Genomic DNA, 20,961 nt, shown 5'->3' with positions numbered 1-20,961 from the left:
TGATACTAAACTTCAAGAAGGTGTAAATGACTAAATGTACATCTTTTTCCATATTTTTTCCTGAATCTTTCTTTTGCTTCATAGAGCTTCTCTCTTTTCTTCCATGATTTTAAAATGGCAAGGGCGAATTATTTGTTGGACGGCCCTGTGGAGCTTTTAGAAAAAGGCAGTCTTCGACGCAATACTATCCTTTTTCATTTCCCTATCCCTTCCTTGATCTAATTGAAGCCCAAATTAAAAAAAACATGGCTCATATGATTCAATATTTGCATACGGGTCGAAACCAGTGCAGGGGTATAATAGCGCAGAACCTGAAAGTTGATAAATATTCTTGAAAGAAAAGAAAAAGATGATGCAACAACAGTTACAAAATACGACTTTGGCCACAAAGTAATTAATTCCTCGAGGTGTCAATTCTCTAATCTACTGCCAATTATCAATTGACATCTGCAAATGGAGTTCTATTTGGAGATGCTCCTGTACATTGTTGTAATTGCCGCTGATTCTTTCCCTCAGCACCACTCCACTTTGGTTCATTTTCCAGACTAACTTTAGATATCACTGTTCTCATATCTTCGATGGATGCTAGGCTGGGAATTTGTATCAGTCGCTTCATCGGTGTCTTATCAGTGTACATGTCAACCTGTTTATAAGATTATTGTTCAATAAATTAGAATAGCAAGATTACTTTATATCATATAACTAAAATTTAGCTTAGATCCTTGACAGTTCGTTGCGGCCGTGGATCAAATGAAGCTTAGAAAGTACCCTGTGAAATATAAGTAAATAAAACATAGTAAGCGAGTATATACCATGTAGTCTTTTTGGAGGCATTGTTCTTTTGTACATTGGATATCTGATATACATTCACCATGGTTCTGTTGCATAGAGTTCAGCTGATTCAGACACATGCTACTTATTGACTCAATTCTATTCTTGTGTTCCATGTCCAACGTCAAAGAATCTGCAAACACATGGCAACTTTGTTTAATAAAAGTATCTCAGTTTGAGGGGGAGAGGGTCATAATCTGTATCCAGAAGATTTCAGATACCATTGAAAGAAGTCAGCAAATCGTGACCATGGGCTTCAACTTTCTGGTCCACAGATGAAGAAGTGGAGAGAAATTCATCATATGCACCACCAATTCTGATGGAGCTTTCCCTATCAAGGACAGAAGGACAGATACTAAGAATTAGAATTAAATAAGAAATAACGGAAACCTGAATAGGGTCGCAAAGGAGAAACTTACTGTGAAATGTGTTCTAGTTCTGCAAGATTGTTCGTAAGAATTTGATGGATTCCTGATTGAGTTTTCCCCAACTGTTCATCCAAGTTATCCACCTTGTTTGTGCTAAAAAAGAGGAAAAGAATTATTAAGCAAAGATCCAAAAGCTTCTCAGACTACTGACCCAACTAACAGTCCTATGCCACAAATTATTCACAGTTATGCATGCAAGATGCTTTATTATTGATGGTTCATGCTTTGGAACTGTTATTTTGGGAAATATTCAAGTGCTCCTTCTGTTGTTTTACTCTTATACAAGCCGGCACCTCTCTTTTTTCTAAATATACTTATTGCACATTCGACGCCACCTCGTCTTCCTTCAAGATGAGAAATTGTGTCGTAAGAACAGATAGCATACCACTCTTGCAGGCAAGTTTCCAAAGTCATTCTGCTTCCAGTGTATGTCAATGTGTCTTCCGAGAAATTTTGTGTCACCTCATTAACGTATCCATTCAATTTTTGCTTTGCACTAGCTGAAACCTGCTGGACACCTGTCAATTCTCGCAACAGCTGTTTATTTTCTTTTGCACTAGAATCCTGGAAGTTTCTTGACGCTTCTGACACCTGACATTAAATATTTCGCGATGAATATATCTCTTATTGAATGTCATGCATGATAAGAGATGCAGGATCAACAGACTCACCATAGCTGCTTTCTTAGTTGTCAAAGTTGCCAATATTGCACCAATTTTCTCAAGAGCCAAATTTTCTTCTCTAAGGGCCTCTTCCTGCCACAAAGATAAAAGGAGAGATTTTAGCTTCCTGATAGGCACTTAGATATTGATTGAAGATAGTTGAGTCACTTCTGCTTCTTAACCTTGAATGTCTTCTCAAACTTCTGTAGTTGGTCAACTTTATCAATGTTGCTCTTATCGAGAAGTTTCATCACTTCAGAAGCACGTTGATGGAGATCATCAAAGAAGTTTACAGTCGCCTGAGAAATTAATTGAGCTGAAACAAGACTTCGACGAAGTCCCTGTGGCATCGATGGTTTGTTCAGTTCTATGTTTCGGTAATTAGAATACATAAAAAAGATGTATAATAGATGAGAGGGTAGAAGATAAAACTAGCGGTAATAAATACCTGCATAGGCTGTAAAAATGATTCTTGTGAAATATATAAGGGCAAAAATTGACTAACCTCTTCTTGTTGTTTAGCAGAGAAATCTAGTATTTCTCTTTGTTCGTCCAGAGAATTCTTGATATCACAAACGAAATCTTTGGCCTCCAAAGATGCAGCTCTAAGAAACTGCATTGAAAAGATTCCCGCTTAATTTAATATAACCTAATCAGCATGTAACATCAGAAACACAGAGACTTCTTACTTTCTCAACTGCGGTAGCTTGAGATGATATTTTAGACTTGATCTGGTCCAGATCAGTAGAAGCTTCCAACTGCAATACATCAACAAGCTCCTTCAAGCTTGCCATGCCAGAAGTGTGTGTCTGAGTCATTTTGTTGATCTTTGATTCCATGACCTTAGTAACCTAGTGGTTGTTATTAAAATGGTATTGAGTTCCTCAACCAATGAACTTAGTACACTAAAGGTCAGTAGAACGCTCAGAATTTAATATCTTACATCACATTTGCTGGCAAGAAATGAGCTGACATGCTCCTCCATGCCTCTTAATTGATGCTGTTGCTGGGAATTCAACCCGTGAATGATTTTGTGCAGGTCATTTAAACTTTTTTCAAGCCGTGAACCAAATGTATGCAGCAAATTTTGATTATCTGCTTCCAGCTTGTCTTTATGATCTGCATAAATTGGAACCTTTACGAGTGCACACCTTGCTTATATATATATTAAAGAAATGACATGTTCAGTTTGCTTCAAAACATGAGAAAAAGGTTGCAGCTTGGAGTCACTAGTCAAAGAATAGAGAGATCATTTTACTTCTTTAGCACTGCCTTAGACATAAGAGTGTAATTCATGCTAATATGTAGAATACAGATGCAAAATATAATGCCAGCAAGATGAACCAATAAGCAAACAAAATCCAAGAGTACCTATTCTTGAAAAAAGTGAAGTTATATCCTCTGATGCATTCTGCAAATTTTTCCGCAAGTCCTTTGCACAATCGATTAGACAATTTTCTGTTTGCAAGTTATAGAATCACATAATCATGGAAGAGTTAAGCTCATACAAAGAAAAATTTACTTGGAAGAACTTCAAATACCTGAATGTATTTGTTTTGAAATAATGAACTCTTTTTCCTTCAGTGTTGAAATAGCAATCCTGTGATTCTCTTGAAGCTCATGTAATGCCTTTTTACTATTTTCTAGATTTGCCTGGGCAATAGTTGGAAGATATGAATTATTTACAGAAGAAGAAGCACTATGCATGATTTATAAACAACTTTGTTAGCATTACCTGGCACTCTTTGAGTTCAGCTTTCAGGTTCAGTTTTTCTTCCTGCTCCCTAAGATAAAGCTCACGGAATTTATCAATTTGCTGTCACAAGTTAAGGGGGAAATATCCAGTAAGTGCATACATTTAATGATTTAGGATCTTAAAAAACATTAACAATAAAGTAAAGAAAGGGAAACGATGCCAAAATTACCTTTTCACTAATGTTTAGATCAATCTCCAACTGCTCGATTTTCTCATTCTTTGCCTATAAGATATGACAATGACATTTAAAAATTACTTAAAACATAAAGTGCCAGGAAAGTCCTACACAGTGAATGTCTTATCATGCACAATGTTGTTCCAAATAACATATAACCAATATATTGGGGTCAAAGGTTCAGAACTGATTGATTATTTAAAGTGGTTTAAAGCTAGATTGTAGTCACTGGGTTAAAGGCCAAATTGCATTTTTGGAATAATCAGGTTTAAATTTCACCAACTCGAAAGAAATCTTTTAAGATCTACTCAAAGGGGAAGCATACAGTTGTTAGATAGATTTCATTCATAGATAGACGAACCATCTCTGCAAATTATTAGAATTTGCTAGCCAAATCTAAGAACATATACCTTTTTTTCTGCTTCATCCTGCAAAAATCTTTCATGAGGAATGTAAACTCCATTCTTTTCTCTTGCAGCTCGGATATCTGGTAAGATCATAAAGGCAAATGACCTAATTGGTAAAGAAGAGATCACACACCACAAAAAAAAGATCCTTGAATTTTCTTTGTATCCTAGCATGGAAACGAAGAGATCACACACCACAAAAAAAAGGTGTTAATATACCTTGTTTCATCCTTTCGAATTCTAAGTACAGATCCTTGAGCAGCACTGCCTTGGACATTCTCTGGTTAGCCTGAAATCCGTTAACTTTATCCAGCTCAAACTACAGACAACACCTAAAGAATAATATAAGCAAGAGAATCACAGTTTAACCTCTGGTTTGTTTTTGATGTTTTTAGCACGGTGTGCATAATCCAGTGTGCTTAAAGTTTCTTCAAGACAATGTGCAGAGGGAGAAATTGTTGCAATAATACAAGTTTTTGTCTTTCCTCCTAATGAATCTCGGAGGAGTCTTGTTAGCTTACTATCCCTGTGTAGTATAAAATTAAAAGAGTTAAATGGAGAAGCATCGGGAGAACTCCAAAGAAGTGCTTTTTTGACACAAACCTGTAAGGTATGTGAATAGAGTGTTCAACCAAAGCTGTTATAACACGACCAAGAGTAAGCAAACTCTTATTGATTTCCCCCGCTTCTCTTGCACGAGCCTGAGTTCAAACAGATATAGTTGTTGTAAGTTGGATTCGCTTCATCAGGGTTAATCCATAACCGACCGCAACTTGTTTGGGATTGAGGCATAGTTGTTATTATGTTCTTTTTTGTTTTTTTCCAGCGCTCGTTTGTCATTTAATTAACATTTATTTGAATAACTGAGTATAAGAGAAAATGTAAAAGCTTTTCAATTTTGCTTCATCTCACACTTCGAATTCACACCTAAGATAAAAATTTCCTGTGCTCATTTGTCATCTGCTACTCTTTTTGTAAGTCGGAAGCAGAACTTGTAAAAGACAGGAAATATAACTTCCTCCCCACAACTAAAGAAAGACTATGTTTTCTGCTTATGGATATAAGCATTTCACATTGATATTTTGTGTTCCTGCCACACTGTTGATTATTGATAACCAATGAACAGTTACATAAAAACAGCAAGGAATAAAGGTTCTTTAAAGCACAAATCTGTGATGCTAATATCATACCTCTCGTGCACCTGATCGAGAAATATTTTCTGATCCTGCTAAATCAACAAGATTGAGCTTGCCACACTTAATAAGCTCCTCATCTCCAACAGTCATTTCTTTGACATGAATAGTTATGCTAAAAACAGAGTGAGAACGGCTGCAGAAGAAGAGTATCATTAACTTGTCGCTTAACATTTACTTTTTAAATCGATTAAAGCTAACAGGTCCTACCTGCTGCGTTTGTTCAATAGAGTGTCTGCTGTGCGCCTCCTGGCTGCTCCTCGTTCCAGGAGGTTATAAATGTCGTTTGCACTGTACACAGCTTCTTCCTCAAGACCCCTCACTACAACACAACCTTTTCCATCCTCCATGAGAGATACAGGCTTCTTTTGTCTCTCTTCTGAAGACTTTGAGGGCTCTTCTGAAGCTAGCAAGTCAGTGATTTCTTCGTTGTATAGTTCCCAAAAAGTCACTTTCATGCTATAATCTGCATTTTGACCTTCAAGCGTATCGAAAATTTGGCGAACTGCCCTTGGAATAATACCTGCTTCAGCTGGTAATTCACCAGCCTATGACATAAGGAAGGAACAAGACTTATGGACAAGAGTAGATCGATGTGAAAGATGATATGGTGTAGAGTGAACCAGTTAATACCTTATTCCTCATCCCTCCCTCCATTGTGTATGTTTTACCGGTACCAGTCTGCCCATATGCAAATACAGTGCAATTAAATCCGTCAAGAACTTCCTTAACAATGGGCGAAATGGCTTGATCATATATCGATCTTTGTTGTGCTTTTGGGCCAAAAACCTGGTAAATAGCATAGCTTTAAGACAGCTCCTAATGCTAACATTTTTAACATGCCATCCATCCATTTAATGAACAAAACGCTACTATAAAACAAAGAATTATACCTTGTCAAAAGTGAATACTTTGTCTACTTGCTTGTTAGCTACATTTTGTACAACAGAAACTTCTCTTTTACTTTCATTACATGTTATGGCCTTTGGAACATTTATCCTTTGCTCATCATCATTCAATGGCCTGAAACAACAACAACACTAAGATTTGTCAAATGAAATCTGTAGCATTTGTTTTGCTTGAAACCAATGTGTAACAAGATCAATCAGCCATGCACAACAATGCATCTAATCCTAAGCCATTGATGTCCATATTGAGGTATGTTTTTCCACATTCCATTTTATAAGCACATAACGATAATATAAAAAAGGCAGGTTCACATCATTCAAATCATGATGTCCTGAAATATTTTTTCTTGATTTGTTGACACAGAGGGGAACCTTGGTACAATGGCAAAAGTCGACCTCGTGGAATCAGCCTCTTGCAGAAATGCAAGGTAAAACTTCGTACATAAGCCGCAATGTGGTCTAACCCTTCCCCAGGCCCCGCACATAATTGGAGCTTAGTGTACCAAGCTGCCTTTTTTTAGACAACTTTCTTATTCCTGTTTCGTATTCGTACATGTTGTGTTATTCGCTTCCATTACCTGCTACCTTGTTGTTGCAATTGTGTGTTGCTTTAGTTTCACTGTTCCTTGAGCCGAGGGTCTACCGGAAACAGCCTCTCTATCTTCATAAGGTAGGGGTAAGGTCTGCGTATACACTACCCTCCCCAGACCCTACTTGTGGGATTACACTGGGTTTGATGTTGTTGTTTAGGCGACGAGGAAATGTTCATCTTGGTTAAATTTCAGGTACTGAAGGATATAGTAATCATATACTAACTGATACTGTGAATCAAAGCTCACACTTTTTGTAACAATCCGAGGATCGTAAAGCAAAGAAAAACAGAAGCATCAAATTTGTTAGCAGAAGTTCATAAAAGCCAAAATAAACTACATAAATTACATTAGGCACATAGGTATGGAATCTTACACTAAACTACATAAATTTACACAGTATCAGTACATAAAACTTTTTAGAAATGGACACACAAACACAGACAAACAAACACAACACACACACAAAAACACAAACACATACTAAAAAATGTGAGTAGAAGCACTCAAAAAATCTAGGGGAAAGGCCAACCTGCATCTAACCAGAACTTGAACATTGACCTCTTTATCCTTGTCCAACCGATTGGAATTGTAGTCAATCCCCCTCGGTTCCGTTGCCCTCCGCCGTTCCGGTCTAGGTGTAAAAAACGGTGACGGAGACGGTGCCATTCCCACCCCTACTTTCCTACTTAAATCCGGTGTCAACGACATGATATCTGTAATCCCCCCAAATCTGCTGCTAAATCAAATCAAACAACACAAATCAGTTATATAATTCAAATAATCAATCAAGAAATAGTTGGTGTTGACTAAATTAATCAGTATATGTATTCATTCTGAACCAAAAATTACTATTTAAGCACAATCATATATGCAAAAGCAAAAAAAAAAAAATTTCTTACTAGGCTGCTATTCAAAAAATAAATCTGGAGTTAGCAAAGTTGAGGAAGAAGAGTATCAAAATCAAAGGTTAATTTCAGTCTTTGGCTTTACTTGTTGAAGCTCCACTTGAATTAACCTAGAATTTGATTTGTGTGTCGGATTTCGGAAAATGTAGACTTTTTAACGGCTACTTTTTGAATAAAATGGTAGGAAAGGGGCCCACTTAAGAGAAATTCAAAATGAGGCGCCTGGATTTTCTTTCCATATGTTACCTTTATGGATCGCTGGGAAGAAAGGAAACATTTAGAAGTGGACAAAAAAAGGAACATTTTTTAAATTCTTAAATGCTTTTAGATTTTATTTTTGCCTTTTAAGTAAATAAAGTGAATTCGAAAATCTAATTAGACACCTCACACTGAAGCATTTTTGAGCTCCCCATGTTGTTTAAATACTTAAAATCTTTTAAAGAGGTTGTCTTTTACGATAAAGAATATTTAGAGTAACGTGAGAATGCTATATCGAAAATATAAATATGAAAATACACTTATAGTTACTAATGAAATTTAATAAATGGATGTGAAATGAAAATTGTTATTTTTGTTTGTGTTGTCCGCAAAATGGGTGTGATTTACTTGTTGAAAATGTTATTTTGCTTGAATTATTGATAGAATAACTTTTTATATATATATAATTTCAAATGCAAGTGTTGGATTCAAAGACGTTGTTAGAGAGTATAAATTGACTTATCCAACTTATACTTTGACTACCAAACCAAGGATAGTGATCCAACTTATTCCAAAATTCACTGAAAACTGAATTGATTACCCACAAAATCGATCGAATCATTGAATACGCACCTCCGCTTTGGCTTCATGTTCAGTATTAAGAAAATGGTGCACCGGCTGCCTTTAAATCTTAAATTTGCCTCTTATATGGTCATACTCAAAATGGGAGAGGAAAGCAACAATCAATAGTGTAGGAGAATAAAAAGACATGGGCGTTACATTAAATAGTCTATGAAAAGTTTCAGAGGTTCAACTCTAACAAAATACTAAGCAAGATTAGCTACAACGAATCAGACAGAGTGATTGGCTGTGTGTATATAGGTGCCGATGGCTGCAATTCTCTTCTATGACAGGCAGGAATTTAGAAGGCATAAAATAGCCGTTTCCAATTTAGAAGGCGTAAATATTGCAGTTAAGCTCATATCCGGTGGTATCTTTGATTGAAGGCTAAAAATCTGCTTTGAAGGGATTAATTAATTATGATGTTTCGAAAGCTTCTCAAGAAATTATGATATGAAGATTTCACGTAACATCTATAGTACTAATAATTAGAGTGAGACGAGAAAGAAAAAATATAATTATCCTCTAATTCTTTCACTTCAAAGCTAAGGGACTTTTCCATAGTATATAGATAACAAATAATGTAAATAAATGGAGGATGACATAATGTTTGCTTTCATATCCTATGCGAGAAATGACATGTCAATTACTTTACCGAAAGAAATTACAGTAGATAGAACGTAAATATGATGAAAATTCAACGCAAGGAGTCATCCCATCCCATGTACAAGAATCTACTATGCAGAAAAATTTGTTAAGCTTGGAGGGAACTTAAGTAAAAATCCTAAGGTCTAAGCATTTTAAAACCGTACCTCATTATTTGATTTGCAGGAAAATTTCATTGTTTAAACACAGAATGGTGTAACTCAATGGTCGATAAAGTGGGAAAATATCATGTTAAATCAGAGTTTAAATCCTAGTAAAATAAACACATTTGGTCTTTTTTTCCATTAGTGGAAAGGCGTATAAGTTGACAAGACGTTAATGATATAAAATAAGGTTCACTGTTATGAAGCGATGAGAGGATGCTTTCTTGCATGACTAGTGTGATTTCACTTGTTTTACTTTGAGAATTTCTGAGGGGGCAGAAAATTCAAAGAAAAGAAAAAGAAGATACGTGTGCTCATTATGCAATAATTCAGTGCAGAACTAAGCGAGCCAGATGTTGATTGTGAACTTGATCTCCACTCTTAGGAGTTTAAAAGCTTCAAAAACTAAGCTTAAAATAAACTTAACAGAAACACAAGCTTGCCTGACTTATGGAACAAAACACATCTCTGAAACTCAAATATTCAAAATAAATCACCCAAGGCACTTCCTGTTCAAAGTTTCTAAAGAACTCATATCCAAAATTTCAGGGTTGACATAAAAATTCAAAACTAGGTAATCAACTTAGATGATTCCAATTTTGTTAGCCACATCCAAAGCATCATAGTCAGGCGTCAACCTCACATAAGCCTTCTTTGTTCCATCGGGCCTGGACAAGGTAGAGAAAGTAGCTTAGCAAAGGCAGGCAAAAGTTACGTGCTATTAGTACATCATGCCCCTTTACAATTTTGAATTTAAGAAAATGACCTTTTTAGATCTCTTAAGCGTAAAAGAGAGATCTTAAGTGTAAAAATAAATCTCTCATGTGTAAAAAAAAAAAGAGATAGGGTCATAAAAATAAAAACAAGTTTGTAAAAAGCCAAAAAACCAATTGACCAAAAGTTACTAAGCATGAAAATTTGTACCGAAAATAGTAAAAGAAACAGTCAAGCTTAAGATTCATAAGCATTCTAAAAAATGACTTAACTCATTGTGCTACGAATGTGAATAACTAAACTTTTTGTATTCATGTTACTTTTCACAAGTCGTTTACTTTATTTTTAAAACAAGGAAGAAATCATTCACTTTCTCGACGTTGAGCAGATTTGATGGAGGGGGATAAAGGTCCAACTGGTCCTTGGACAAAAACATCACGCCATTCTAGTTAAATACAGGGAACTGTTAGCATGCAAATGTAATTCTATATAGCATGTTAAATGAACCACAACTAACTGACACGTCATGGTCAATCATGCCAGGTAGTTATAACGAGCAACCATAAAAGTTTACCAGGGAGAAAAATGCATATTACCTGATCAAGGTATTGACTTTCTTTGTCTGGATGTCATACATTTTCTTCACTGCATCCTTTATCTTCTTTTTGTCAGCTTTGATATCAACGATGAAGACAAGGGTATTGTTGTCCTCAATCTTCTTCATTGCAGACTCAGTGGTAAGAGGATATTTTAGGATCCCGTATTGATCGAGTTTGTTCCTTCCGGGTGCACTAATGCGGGGGTACTTAGGATTCCTATCCTTCTTCAATGTCTTAGGTCGATGGAAAGTAACTTTTGTCCTTATCTTTGTTGACTTCTTCTTAAAGGTTGATCCTGACTTAACAGCCTTGGCAGCCTTGACAGCCTGGGCTTTGGGGTCTTTCTTTTTGGTCAAATCAACTGCATACGGAATTTCGAGATTACATTAACAGAATCAAGTTGCAGAATCTATGCCAGTTTACTAAGAGCTGCAACAAAACATACTCCAATTTTCGAAATAAAACTAACAAGTCATAGAACAGTTTTAGCTCATGGTAATTACTAATTAGAAGCATGTCCAAGATACAACGAAGTCTCTCTTCTGGTCTATGTTACAAGGATTAATGCTGAAGCACCCGTGTTGGATCCTCCAAAAGTACACTACTTTGGAGGATCCAACACGCAACCGGCGACATTTTCGGAGAGTCCGAGCAACATAGCTTCTGGTAACCTATTCATCATGTGTCTTAAAACAATTAAATCTACTGTTCCGATAGACAGTAGACACAATTATCAGAACGGCAATCCTGTTGAGATAAACAGCAAAAACTCATTCACAAGAGACTCTATTCCCAAAAACCACTACAGTCTATGACCCATCACCTCAATATATAAAGATTCTTTAAGTTCTAAAGTCCCAGGTAATACATTCTTTTTCAACAAAAAGAAAGATGATAATTATTGGTTGTCTATTGGATCAGGAAATGCAACAAAAACTCAATAATACCAGCCTCTATTCAACAACATTAACCTTCATATAATCATACCCTAACCTTAACCAAGCCACTATACCCTCCCTTCCCCCACTCCATCCCCACCTTTCAACCAGCTTCAATCTAGCAATAGAGTAATGTACCTCACCAATAACAACAAATTCAACTAAGCATCAATCCCAAACTAGTTGCAATCACTTATATAAGAAGATCAATATCTAATATGCTCTAGTTGGCTCTGTTTCATTCCAATGTCAATAAAAAATCTTTTAAGATTAATTAGGACTGCAAATTTTCCAAATCTCACATGTATATCTACTTATTAAGCAATAATTCAATAACCAATGGCACAAATTAGAATAAAGTACAAAGAGTTAGATATCTTCTGTAATTAGCAAAAATCTAAGAGAAACGCCAAATGCTAGACAATATTTGTCACATTTCCGATAACACAAACAGATTCATAACAGAAAATCAGATATGAAGAGATAACGGTAGAGAAAAAGGTATACCTTTAGCTGGAGCCATAGCTGAGGACAGTGCTAAAAACCAACGCGATGGCTTTACCTGAGAGAAGCTGTTTAGCTCTGTGGTTTAGGGTTTTGGCAATGTGGATGAATATGACATATTTGTAATTGGGGCCGAGTTTCCAGCACCTGTTACTTGGGCCCGTTACTATTAGGCTCAATGTTAACGTAACTCCATTAGTAAGAATTAACCCAAATAGCCGCTCACCTAATTTCTTAAACTAAAAATAGACGATGAATATATAATTGATATATAATATATGTATTATTGTGTATAATCAATGTCCAATTACAGTTAAAAAGTTTGAAAATTAAGTGAACAAGTTATACTAAAATTATAATATGGGAATTATAATAGTATAAAAATTAAATAAGAATTGAATTATTTAGTGGATATATTTTATTAATAATTTTTGGTTAATTAGATTAAAATAAGATATATATAAAGTATGATATAAAATATGTATTTGATTTTATACTAGCTAGATAAACCTAGATAAACTTTTATTTTTAATTTTAACATTTGTTTTCTCAAAAAGCTTTAGTAGAAGAGCTTTGGAGAAGGACAAACATTGTTTTGTTTAAGGGTATTCATACAAACCGGAAAAACTGAACCAAACCAAAAATCGAACCAAACGACCAAAAAAACGATATTTTTTTTGTTTGGTTTGGTTTTCATTTTGAATTTTAAAAATCGATTAAATTTGGTTTTGGTTTTGGTTTGGTTTTAATTAAAAAAATAACCGAAAAAATCAAACCAAACTGACTATAGAAGTAGTTATTTAAAATTTATTATTATACCAATATATATTATTTTATACAAAATTTCTAAAATTTTATGGTACATGTTAATCGCTATTATAATAATCTAGTTCTTTGCCTTTTAAATTCTAGTTTGATTGGTAGTTTTCTTTGCTAAGTACAAGAATATATTTCATGTTAAAAAAATTTATTTTTAATTGAGTCCTTAAATAATTCATTACTATTTGATTCAATTATCATCAATATATTTTGGTAAATGATAGATTTCTCAAAGAGCAATTGGTTTGATAGTGCTACATGAAAATGTGGTCATCGGAATATGTGTGACTCATATTTAAGAAAACCCCCATAAAATAACCGAAAAAACCGAAAAAACGACAAAAATTGACATAAACTGAATCGATAAAAACCGACTTAATTAGTTTGGTTTGGTTCCTATATTTGAAAAAGCGACTTACTTGATTTGAAAAACACCCCTAGTTTTGTTGATTTATCGTGAGATTATCAATCCGAAATTCGTTACTCCATATACAGTGTGATATAAAAATAATATCACACTTTGTTTACCCGAAAAACGGATAGAGTTGAATTTATACGTAGTTCTAAGGATACATGGTATAACTTGGCACAAATCGGAAAGTAAGTAGAAATATATTAAGTATTGACTGTATAAAGAATGAAATACAAACCAAACTGAGTGGAAGTTATTTTATGAACAAGCAAGATGAATCAATGTACTAAGCCCAAAAAGAGATCATCTAAATATGAATATCAGTATGTTTTTCTCTGTGAATATCAATAATATGAGAGTGTATGAATGCCTTTATCCTCCCTCCCTTATAGAAATAATAGTCATCCCTGGGAGATTCTACTTTGGATATAATTAAAAATACATAGTGGGGAACCCATGATAAATTAGTTTTTTCCTAATTCCCGCCGAGATTTTCACCCTCAGTGCGGTCGTAATGGCTCTTGTCTCTTGGCTCGATCTCAATCGGATTTGGTATTGGTCGATTTCCAAATTTAGAGCTCGATATTAACTCGAGGCTCGATATCGACTCGGGCTCGATATTGGTCAGTCTTTGGCTCTTAGACTCGATGACACCACCTCACATCATAGTTCGATTTGGACTCGAGCTCGGTAATGAGTTCGAGCTCGGCATTCGATCGGTCCCAGAAATTTGAGCTTGGTAACCTGACTTCGGATCTCATCCCGATATTATGAAGATGACCTTCGGTCCATTATGTTCCAATCTTGACTATTCATACGAAGGTCGAAATCGGTTTGGACCGTATACACACTTGTAGAATAAACAATCTCGAGAATAAACAATCTCGAGATTGTTTAGATCAAAATAAAAGAATTCAACTAAACACAAAATATAACTATAGATGGTTCATATCACAATACATTTTATCCTAAAATTATTATTTCCTATCCATAAAACCAAATGATCCTTATGATTTTACTCCCTTCGTTCTTAGCATAGTTAATAGGGAGTAAGGAAGACTCACATATGACCCAATAAATATTGAGTTTCAGATTCATGCACGGTATAATTTATAGGGATAATTTTATATTTTTACTATAGAAAATATAGAGAACTTAAATGAGAAAACATAATCACTGGGGATTTATATAGCCAAGTTTATTTGTTTGGAACTGAGTTGTGATTGTTGTTGTAATTGTACTTAATTTGTTTGACAATTTATTAGGCTGGTGAATGTTTGAGGATTTTGATAAGCAGATTGTTTTCTAGACGTTGAGAAATTTCTTCAGCTGCCCCTAATATTTATTTTAGATGACGTCTTTGGCTCAGTACATTAACGCAGTGGCTCGGCCACCTTATAGGAAGGGGATGACACCTCTTCGCGGGAAAAATATAATGTGGGTAGGTAAAAAAAATTATATATATATATATATATATATATATATATATATATATATATATATATATATATATATACTATGTATTGACTCCGTTTAATTTCCTGGTATGTTTACTTTTATATATTTTGATACCCCTTAACGAAAAATCTGGCTCCGCCACTAGATTAACGTGTTAACTATAGATTGGAGTAACCATCAAGGGACAACGATAAAAGGGCAATGGGTCAAGAAAAAATAATTCAATAATTATGGTGACCTATCATAGCTTTTTCCTTGAGATCTATCTTGAAAATTATGTGGAGCATAAGTGCAAGTTATATCTTTTTTGGGGGACTATTTTCAATAAAAAATGAAATCACAGTCTGATGTTTAGTTGTTAACTTTTTTGCACTCTCAACCAGCATGCAGAATCTTGTAGTTTTCCAAACATGTCAAATTGACCATATATAAAATAATAGAAAACGAGAGATTGTCTTTTTAATGTTAACAATGATAGAAGTGTGGGGTCTTTGTTGTATATGTACTTATTTTGGGGCGTTCTTGTGTAACTAATAATTTTTCTCTACAAGTATATTATCGAACCTTTTTTTTTGTTTCCCACCCGGTGTTCGATACCCGCATTGGATCTCGACTATATTCAGATTCGCGCCGCGTAGGGTCCCATTCGGGGGAAAGCGCTCCCTGCCAATAATTTTTTCATACCCAGGGCTCGAACTCGAGATCTCTGGTTAAGGAAAGAGCAATCACATTCACTGTACAAACATGATATTATCGAACCTGTTTGCATAAGGGGCTGCCTACTTCTTCAAGCAAAAAGATGGAAGGAAATGAACTAAATTACAGAAAATTAATCTGTAAAACACTGAGTGAAACTTCTCACATTTTAGTGGTGAAAGACAAAATGGGTAGTAGGTATTCCAAATTGAAATGTCCATTTACTTAATGTTCTTTTCATGTTGGCTACTGTAGACAATAAATTTGCGTCGAAAAAATAAAATCAAGACCGAAAAATATTACAACAATCGTATTATTTGATTTTAAATATTTGAGTGTACAATCTCTATGAATCCTTTGATTCTTCTTTCTAATAGTAAATAAATTCAAGGGCCTTTGAGCTTGATTTTGAATCTATATTTATTTTCACGAACGATGATCTTGAATTCAACTAGCACGAACTTTGATTTGAACTCGCACTCCTTGAATCTTGACTTGTTCTTCGTTCTTGAGCTTGAACTTGAACTTGATTGCTTGAAGCTTGAAACTTGTAGAGAAATTTGCGGCGTTTGATCTACGAGCTCTTTCTTGCTTCTTGTTATAACTTCCGATGTCTTTTCTGGGTTATGAAAACCCCTATTTATAGTTGTGGGAAGGAAGAGTTATGATAAGAACAAACTCTTTCCGACCAATCAAATTGAAGTGTGACATGCCCGCTTTTGATTGGCCACAACATGTCACTTGCACATGCGGCGCGATTTCATTGGCCTTTTAATGTGACTTGGCATGCCTTGTCATTTTGACACGTGGCATGATCCTATTGGCTCTTCCGCTTGACTTAGCGTGCCACGTCATATGACATGTGACACCGAACTGGGCCTCTAGGAAGATGACATCTTGGGCTTAATGAAGTGGGCTCATCACTTTAGCCCAACTAAATGGGCTAGCCCAATGGATTAAGACTTATTTATTTAATTTATATATATTGAAGTTATATAATTAATTCAATTATATTAGCCAATAATATTTATTTGGACCAATATATCTTGAATTTTAATATATAATCCTTGAACTGTCGGGGTGTCTAAACTTTTGAAAACTAGGCTTGAAGTATTCATATTAGTATTCTTGAACTGGCTTAAATTAATCATATGAAATGTTAAAGTATTTGAACTTTATATTTCAAATATCACTGTTACATGCCTCAAACACATGGAATGTAAAAGCTATTAAATTTAAATTCCAAGATCACTGTTGCACTCCGTCACGTGGCTTTGTAATCCTTATTGAACTTGGTTTGCCATTGGTTTGCCATCTTTTCTTGGCAAAGCACTCCCTTTTTGTCTCTAATAAGAACACTGTCATGACTATTAGAATTTTCAAAAGGCAACTACAAACAATTTATTCCCTTTTCATGTTGGGAACGAAATCTTGTCCCACATCGCCCAAATAGAATTTTAATGTCAAATTTTGACAGTTATATAAGCCTCACACCCGTACGCTTAGTGAGCATCTAATTGCAGCAAGTCACCCACCCCCGCTTCATGTTTTGAAAATCAGGAAGCACTAGTGCGAAGGTAATTTTCTCCTTTTATTATTTTGCACTTTTTTTTTCTTTTTTCTTTTTCGTTTTAGGTCAAGCAAGAAGGATATGTTTTTGTCTAACAAGATAATTCATGCATGAAAAAGACAATCTTAGGGTACTCATCATAACTCGAATATTGGAGAAATTACTCTCATGGGCCAATTATCGGAGAGATTATTCTCAATGCGGCTCGACTATCGGAGAGATTACTTTTAATGTGCCCCGACTATCGGAGAGATTACTCTCAATGTGCCCCGATTATCGGAGAGATTACTCTCAATGTGCCCTGACTATCGGAGAGATTACTCTCAAGAGACTTACATGTCCACCTTAAGATTGGAAAATATAGTTTTCTTTTAAGGACAAACACACGAAGATGCCAACTTAAGGTGCAAAGGGACTTATATGTCCACCTTAAGATTGGAAAGTTATAGTTTCTTTTTGAGGAAAAACCCACGAAGAGGCCAACTTAATGTGCAAAGGGACTTATATGTCCACCTTAAGATTGGAAAGTTATAGTTTCCTTTTAAGGACAAACCCACGAAGAGGCCAACTTAAGGTGCAAAGGGACTTATATGCCCACCTTAAGATTGGAAAGTTATATTTTCCTTTTAAGTACAAACCTACGAAGAGGCCAACTTAAGGTGCAAAGAGACTTATATGTCCACCTTAAGATTGGAAAGTTATAGTTTTCTTTTAAAGACAAACCCACGAAGAGGCCAACTTAAGGTGCAAAGGGACTTATATGTCCACCTTAAGATTGGAAAGTTATAGTTTTCTTTTAAAGACAAACCCACGAAGAGAGGTGCAAAGGGACTTATATGTCCACCTTAAGATTGAAAAATTATAAAGCTTCAACTCGAAGACTTCGTGGACTTGACGGCATTGACTTGAATATTTGGAAACTTTGAAGATTTGATGGACTTTGCAGACTTCAACTTGAAGAGTGGCGAACGTGAAGACTTCAACTTGAAGAGTGGCAAACGTGAAGACTTCAACTTGAAGACCGACAGACTTGAATATTTCAACTTGAAGACCGATGGACTTGAAAACTTCAACTTGGAGGGTTTAAACATTTCAACTTGTAAAGCAGCAAACTTGAAGACTAGAGGACTTAAAGATTTGGTGAACATGAAGACATAGTAAATCCCTGAACTTCAGTGCAAATACTTGGTAGCCTCTTAAAAGACTATAGTCGCCCTATTGAAGACACTGGTTTATCATGAAGGCTTGCCCCCTCTAAGTCATATGAGATCCAAAGTTCAAAAGAAGAATAAAATTTTAGCCCGATTTTCAAGCGTTGTTTGAATAAATTGCTTCCATCATACTTCATTTGGACAACGACTAGGGCAATATGTATCTTTTGAACTTATGCGACTGAACTTAGAATGAAACTCTAAGTTGCCTACGTACCTTGGTGAAGAGGGTCATACCGTAGTTCAGAATGGGTGATTTTTTTTTTCTCATTTTTTTAATTTTTTTTTTATGTCCTAACTTTTGCACAGGCCGCCCCTTTCGAGGTTTTCAACCTAACAGACTTTTTTTTTTACATCTTAACTTTTGCCTAGGCCGCCTCTTTCGAGGTTTTCAACCTAGCAGACTCTTTTTTTTATGTCCTAACTTTTGCCTAGGCTGCCTCTTTCGAGGTTTTCAACCTAGCAGACCCTTTTTTGTGGTGGGCCGTACATAGTTTATACTCATACGGGCCAGGATTATAGGAACATGTAGTTTAGGCTCATGCGTTAGGGAGCGTTGCAACTTCAAGGATAATACTTCTTCAAAAACTTGCCATTGATAGGGCCGATTCTCATTCCATCTGCATCAACTAGCTTGTAAGCCCCACTTGAGTAAGTTTCTTGTACGACATATGGCCCATCGCATTTTGAAGTGAACTTCCCTACAGGTTTATGTGAAGTAATTATGGGTCTTCGTACGGCAAGGACTTGATCTCCTACTTGAAAAGATCTTGGGCGAACTCTTTTATTGAAGGCGCGAGACAATCGAGCTTGATAACATTCAAGACTCCATTGAGCTTCCAACCTCTTCTCATCAAGAGCCTCCAACTCTGCTAATCGAAGTCGAGCATTTTCTTCATCAGTGATCCCTTCTTGAATAGCCAGTCGTAATGAAGGTATTTGATGCTCGAGTGGCAAGACGGCTTCGACTCCATAAACGAGTGAATAAGGAGTCGCTTTGTGTTGGCGTGCGGTGAGTCGTCCTATATGCCCATAAAACTTCTTCCATACGGTCATTCCAATCTTGTTTGGATTTGGAGACGACTTTCTTTAACAAGTTGCATAGAGTTTTGTTGAATGCCTCAGCTAGACCATTGGCGGCAGCATTGTACATAGAAGAGTTATGTTGCTTGAAGCCAAAGAGATCACAAATCTTGTTCATCAACCTATTATCAAATGGCTTTCCATTATCCATTATTATGTAACGAGGAATGCCAAAGCGATAGATTATGTTTACTCGGATGAAACTTACAACATTTTCCTTCTTTACCTCCTTAAGAGCAACAACTTCAGCCCATTTTGAGAAGTAGTCAGTTGCAGCCAAGATGTATAAGTGCCCACCAGAGGACTTTGGTAGTGGTCCAATAACATCCAATCCCCAAGCGTCAAATGGCCAGGATGCCACAGTCGGGTGCAACACTTCATGAGGTTGATGAATAAAATTCGCATGGAATTGACAAGCCTTACATCTTCGAGCATAGTCCAAGCAATCTTTTATCATCGTTGGCCAATAATATCCCATCATTTTTATATGGAAGTGGAGCTTTGATCCAGACTGGTCTGACCCACATACCCAGAACGTGCCTCTTGCAAAGCTTGGAGTGCTTCTTCTTCCCCTAAGCATCGTAAGAGTACTCCCTCGAATGACCTTCTGTATAAAGTATCTTTGTAGTAAAGGAATCGAGGTGCACGACGACGGATTTCAGTCCTTCTCCTCAGATTTTTTGGAAGTATCCCATAGCATAAGTAGTCGATAATGGGTTGTCGCCATTCTTCTTTCTCAACTTCAGAAACAACGACAAGATGCTTGAGTTCATTTTCTTCACCTTCAGCCTCATTTGGCGGCAATACTATCCATTTTTGGCAGACAGTAACTTGCGCTTGATCAGGCAAGGTTAACGATGAAGCTAGGACAGCTAAAGCATCAGACTTCTTATTTTCTTTCCTTGGCACATGCTTAATAGTCACATCACCGAGCCACCCCATTAATTTTTTAGCGTAATAGCTTCTTGACCTCGCAACTACCTAAAAGCTGATTGACCACTAACTGAGAGTCACCAAATACTTGCAATTGCAACCGCTTCATTTCGACAGCCATTTCAAGCCCAAGTATTAGTGCTTGATACACAGCAACATTGTTAGAGCAGAGTTGCGTCAACGTAAAAGAGTAGGGCAGAACTTCACCTTGAAAAGTGACAAATACTACACCAGCACCAGCTCCTCCGCGATGTGCAACACCATCAAAGTACATCTTCTATGGAGGCTGAACTTCAATGACCATTGCGTCCTCATCAGGTAGTTCGCCAGTTAGCTCCCAATCATTAGGTATAGGGTAATCTGCCAAAAAGTCCGCTAACGCTTGTCCTTTTATAGCCTTTTGAGGGATGTACACGATTTCAAATTATTGAAACTGGAGGTACCACCTTGCTAGTCAATCACTAAGGACAGGTTTTGACATCATGAACTTGATGGAATTTGCTCTAGAAACCAAACGAACGACATGAGCTTGAAAGTA

General features: G+C 36.0%; 3 protein-coding genes across 4 annotated transcripts; all 3 read right to left on the bottom strand.

The window, feature by feature from the left end:
* Window positions 1-234: 234 nt before the first annotated feature.
* On the bottom strand, window positions 235-8,140 carry LOC104104700 (kinesin-like protein KIN-5B). 2 transcript variants are annotated; one of them, XM_009612844.4, is made up of 24 exons: window positions 7,853-8,140; window positions 7,483-7,689; window positions 6,346-6,475; window positions 6,086-6,241; window positions 5,663-6,000; window positions 5,450-5,588; window positions 4,863-4,960; window positions 4,629-4,785; window positions 4,479-4,548; window positions 4,263-4,339; window positions 3,847-3,900; window positions 3,657-3,737; window positions 3,463-3,574; window positions 3,293-3,379; window positions 2,865-3,040; window positions 2,611-2,772; window positions 2,427-2,534; window positions 2,104-2,262; window positions 1,931-2,014; window positions 1,645-1,850; window positions 1,251-1,352; window positions 1,053-1,162; window positions 813-964; window positions 235-643 (listed from the first exon to the last, which is right to left on the bottom strand). In XM_009612844.4, exons 2-24 carry the CDS (start codon window positions 7,659-7,661, stop codon window positions 437-439), a joined length of 3,144 nt encoding a protein of 1,047 aa, XP_009611139.1. In that variant the 5' UTR covers window positions 7,662-7,689; window positions 7,853-8,140; the 3' UTR covers window positions 235-436. The 2 variants fall into 2 exon arrangements, with proteins under 2 accessions (XP_009611139.1, XP_009611140.1); XM_009612845.4 differs by having other exon boundaries at window positions 7,483-7,686.
* A 1,702-nt stretch (window positions 8,141-9,842) lies between these two features.
* LOC104104697 (large ribosomal subunit protein uL23-like) lies at window positions 9,843-12,387 on the bottom strand. The gene is made up of 3 exons (XM_009612841.4): window positions 12,245-12,387; window positions 10,797-11,160; window positions 9,843-10,154 (listed from the first exon to the last, which is right to left on the bottom strand). Exons 1-3 carry the CDS (start codon window positions 12,258-12,260, stop codon window positions 10,070-10,072), a joined length of 465 nt encoding a protein of 154 aa, XP_009611136.1. The 5' UTR covers window positions 12,261-12,387; the 3' UTR covers window positions 9,843-10,069.
* A 7,586-nt stretch (window positions 12,388-19,973) lies between these two features.
* On the bottom strand, window positions 19,974-20,432 carry LOC138904539 (uncharacterized). Its single transcript, XM_070193045.1, has one exon. The coding sequence runs from the start codon at window positions 20,430-20,432 to the stop codon at window positions 19,974-19,976; it is 459 nt and encodes a 152-aa protein (XP_070049146.1).
* Window positions 20,433-20,961: the final 529 nt, after the last annotated feature.

Source organism: Nicotiana tomentosiformis, chromosome 2, assembly GCF_000390325.3.
Source record: "Nicotiana tomentosiformis chromosome 2, ASM39032v3, whole genome shotgun sequence".
Taxonomy (NCBI): domain Eukaryota; kingdom Viridiplantae; phylum Streptophyta; class Magnoliopsida; order Solanales; family Solanaceae; genus Nicotiana; species Nicotiana tomentosiformis.
The sequence above is the reverse complement of the archived record's forward strand: the minus strand, read 5'-3'. Positions and strand labels throughout refer to the sequence as shown.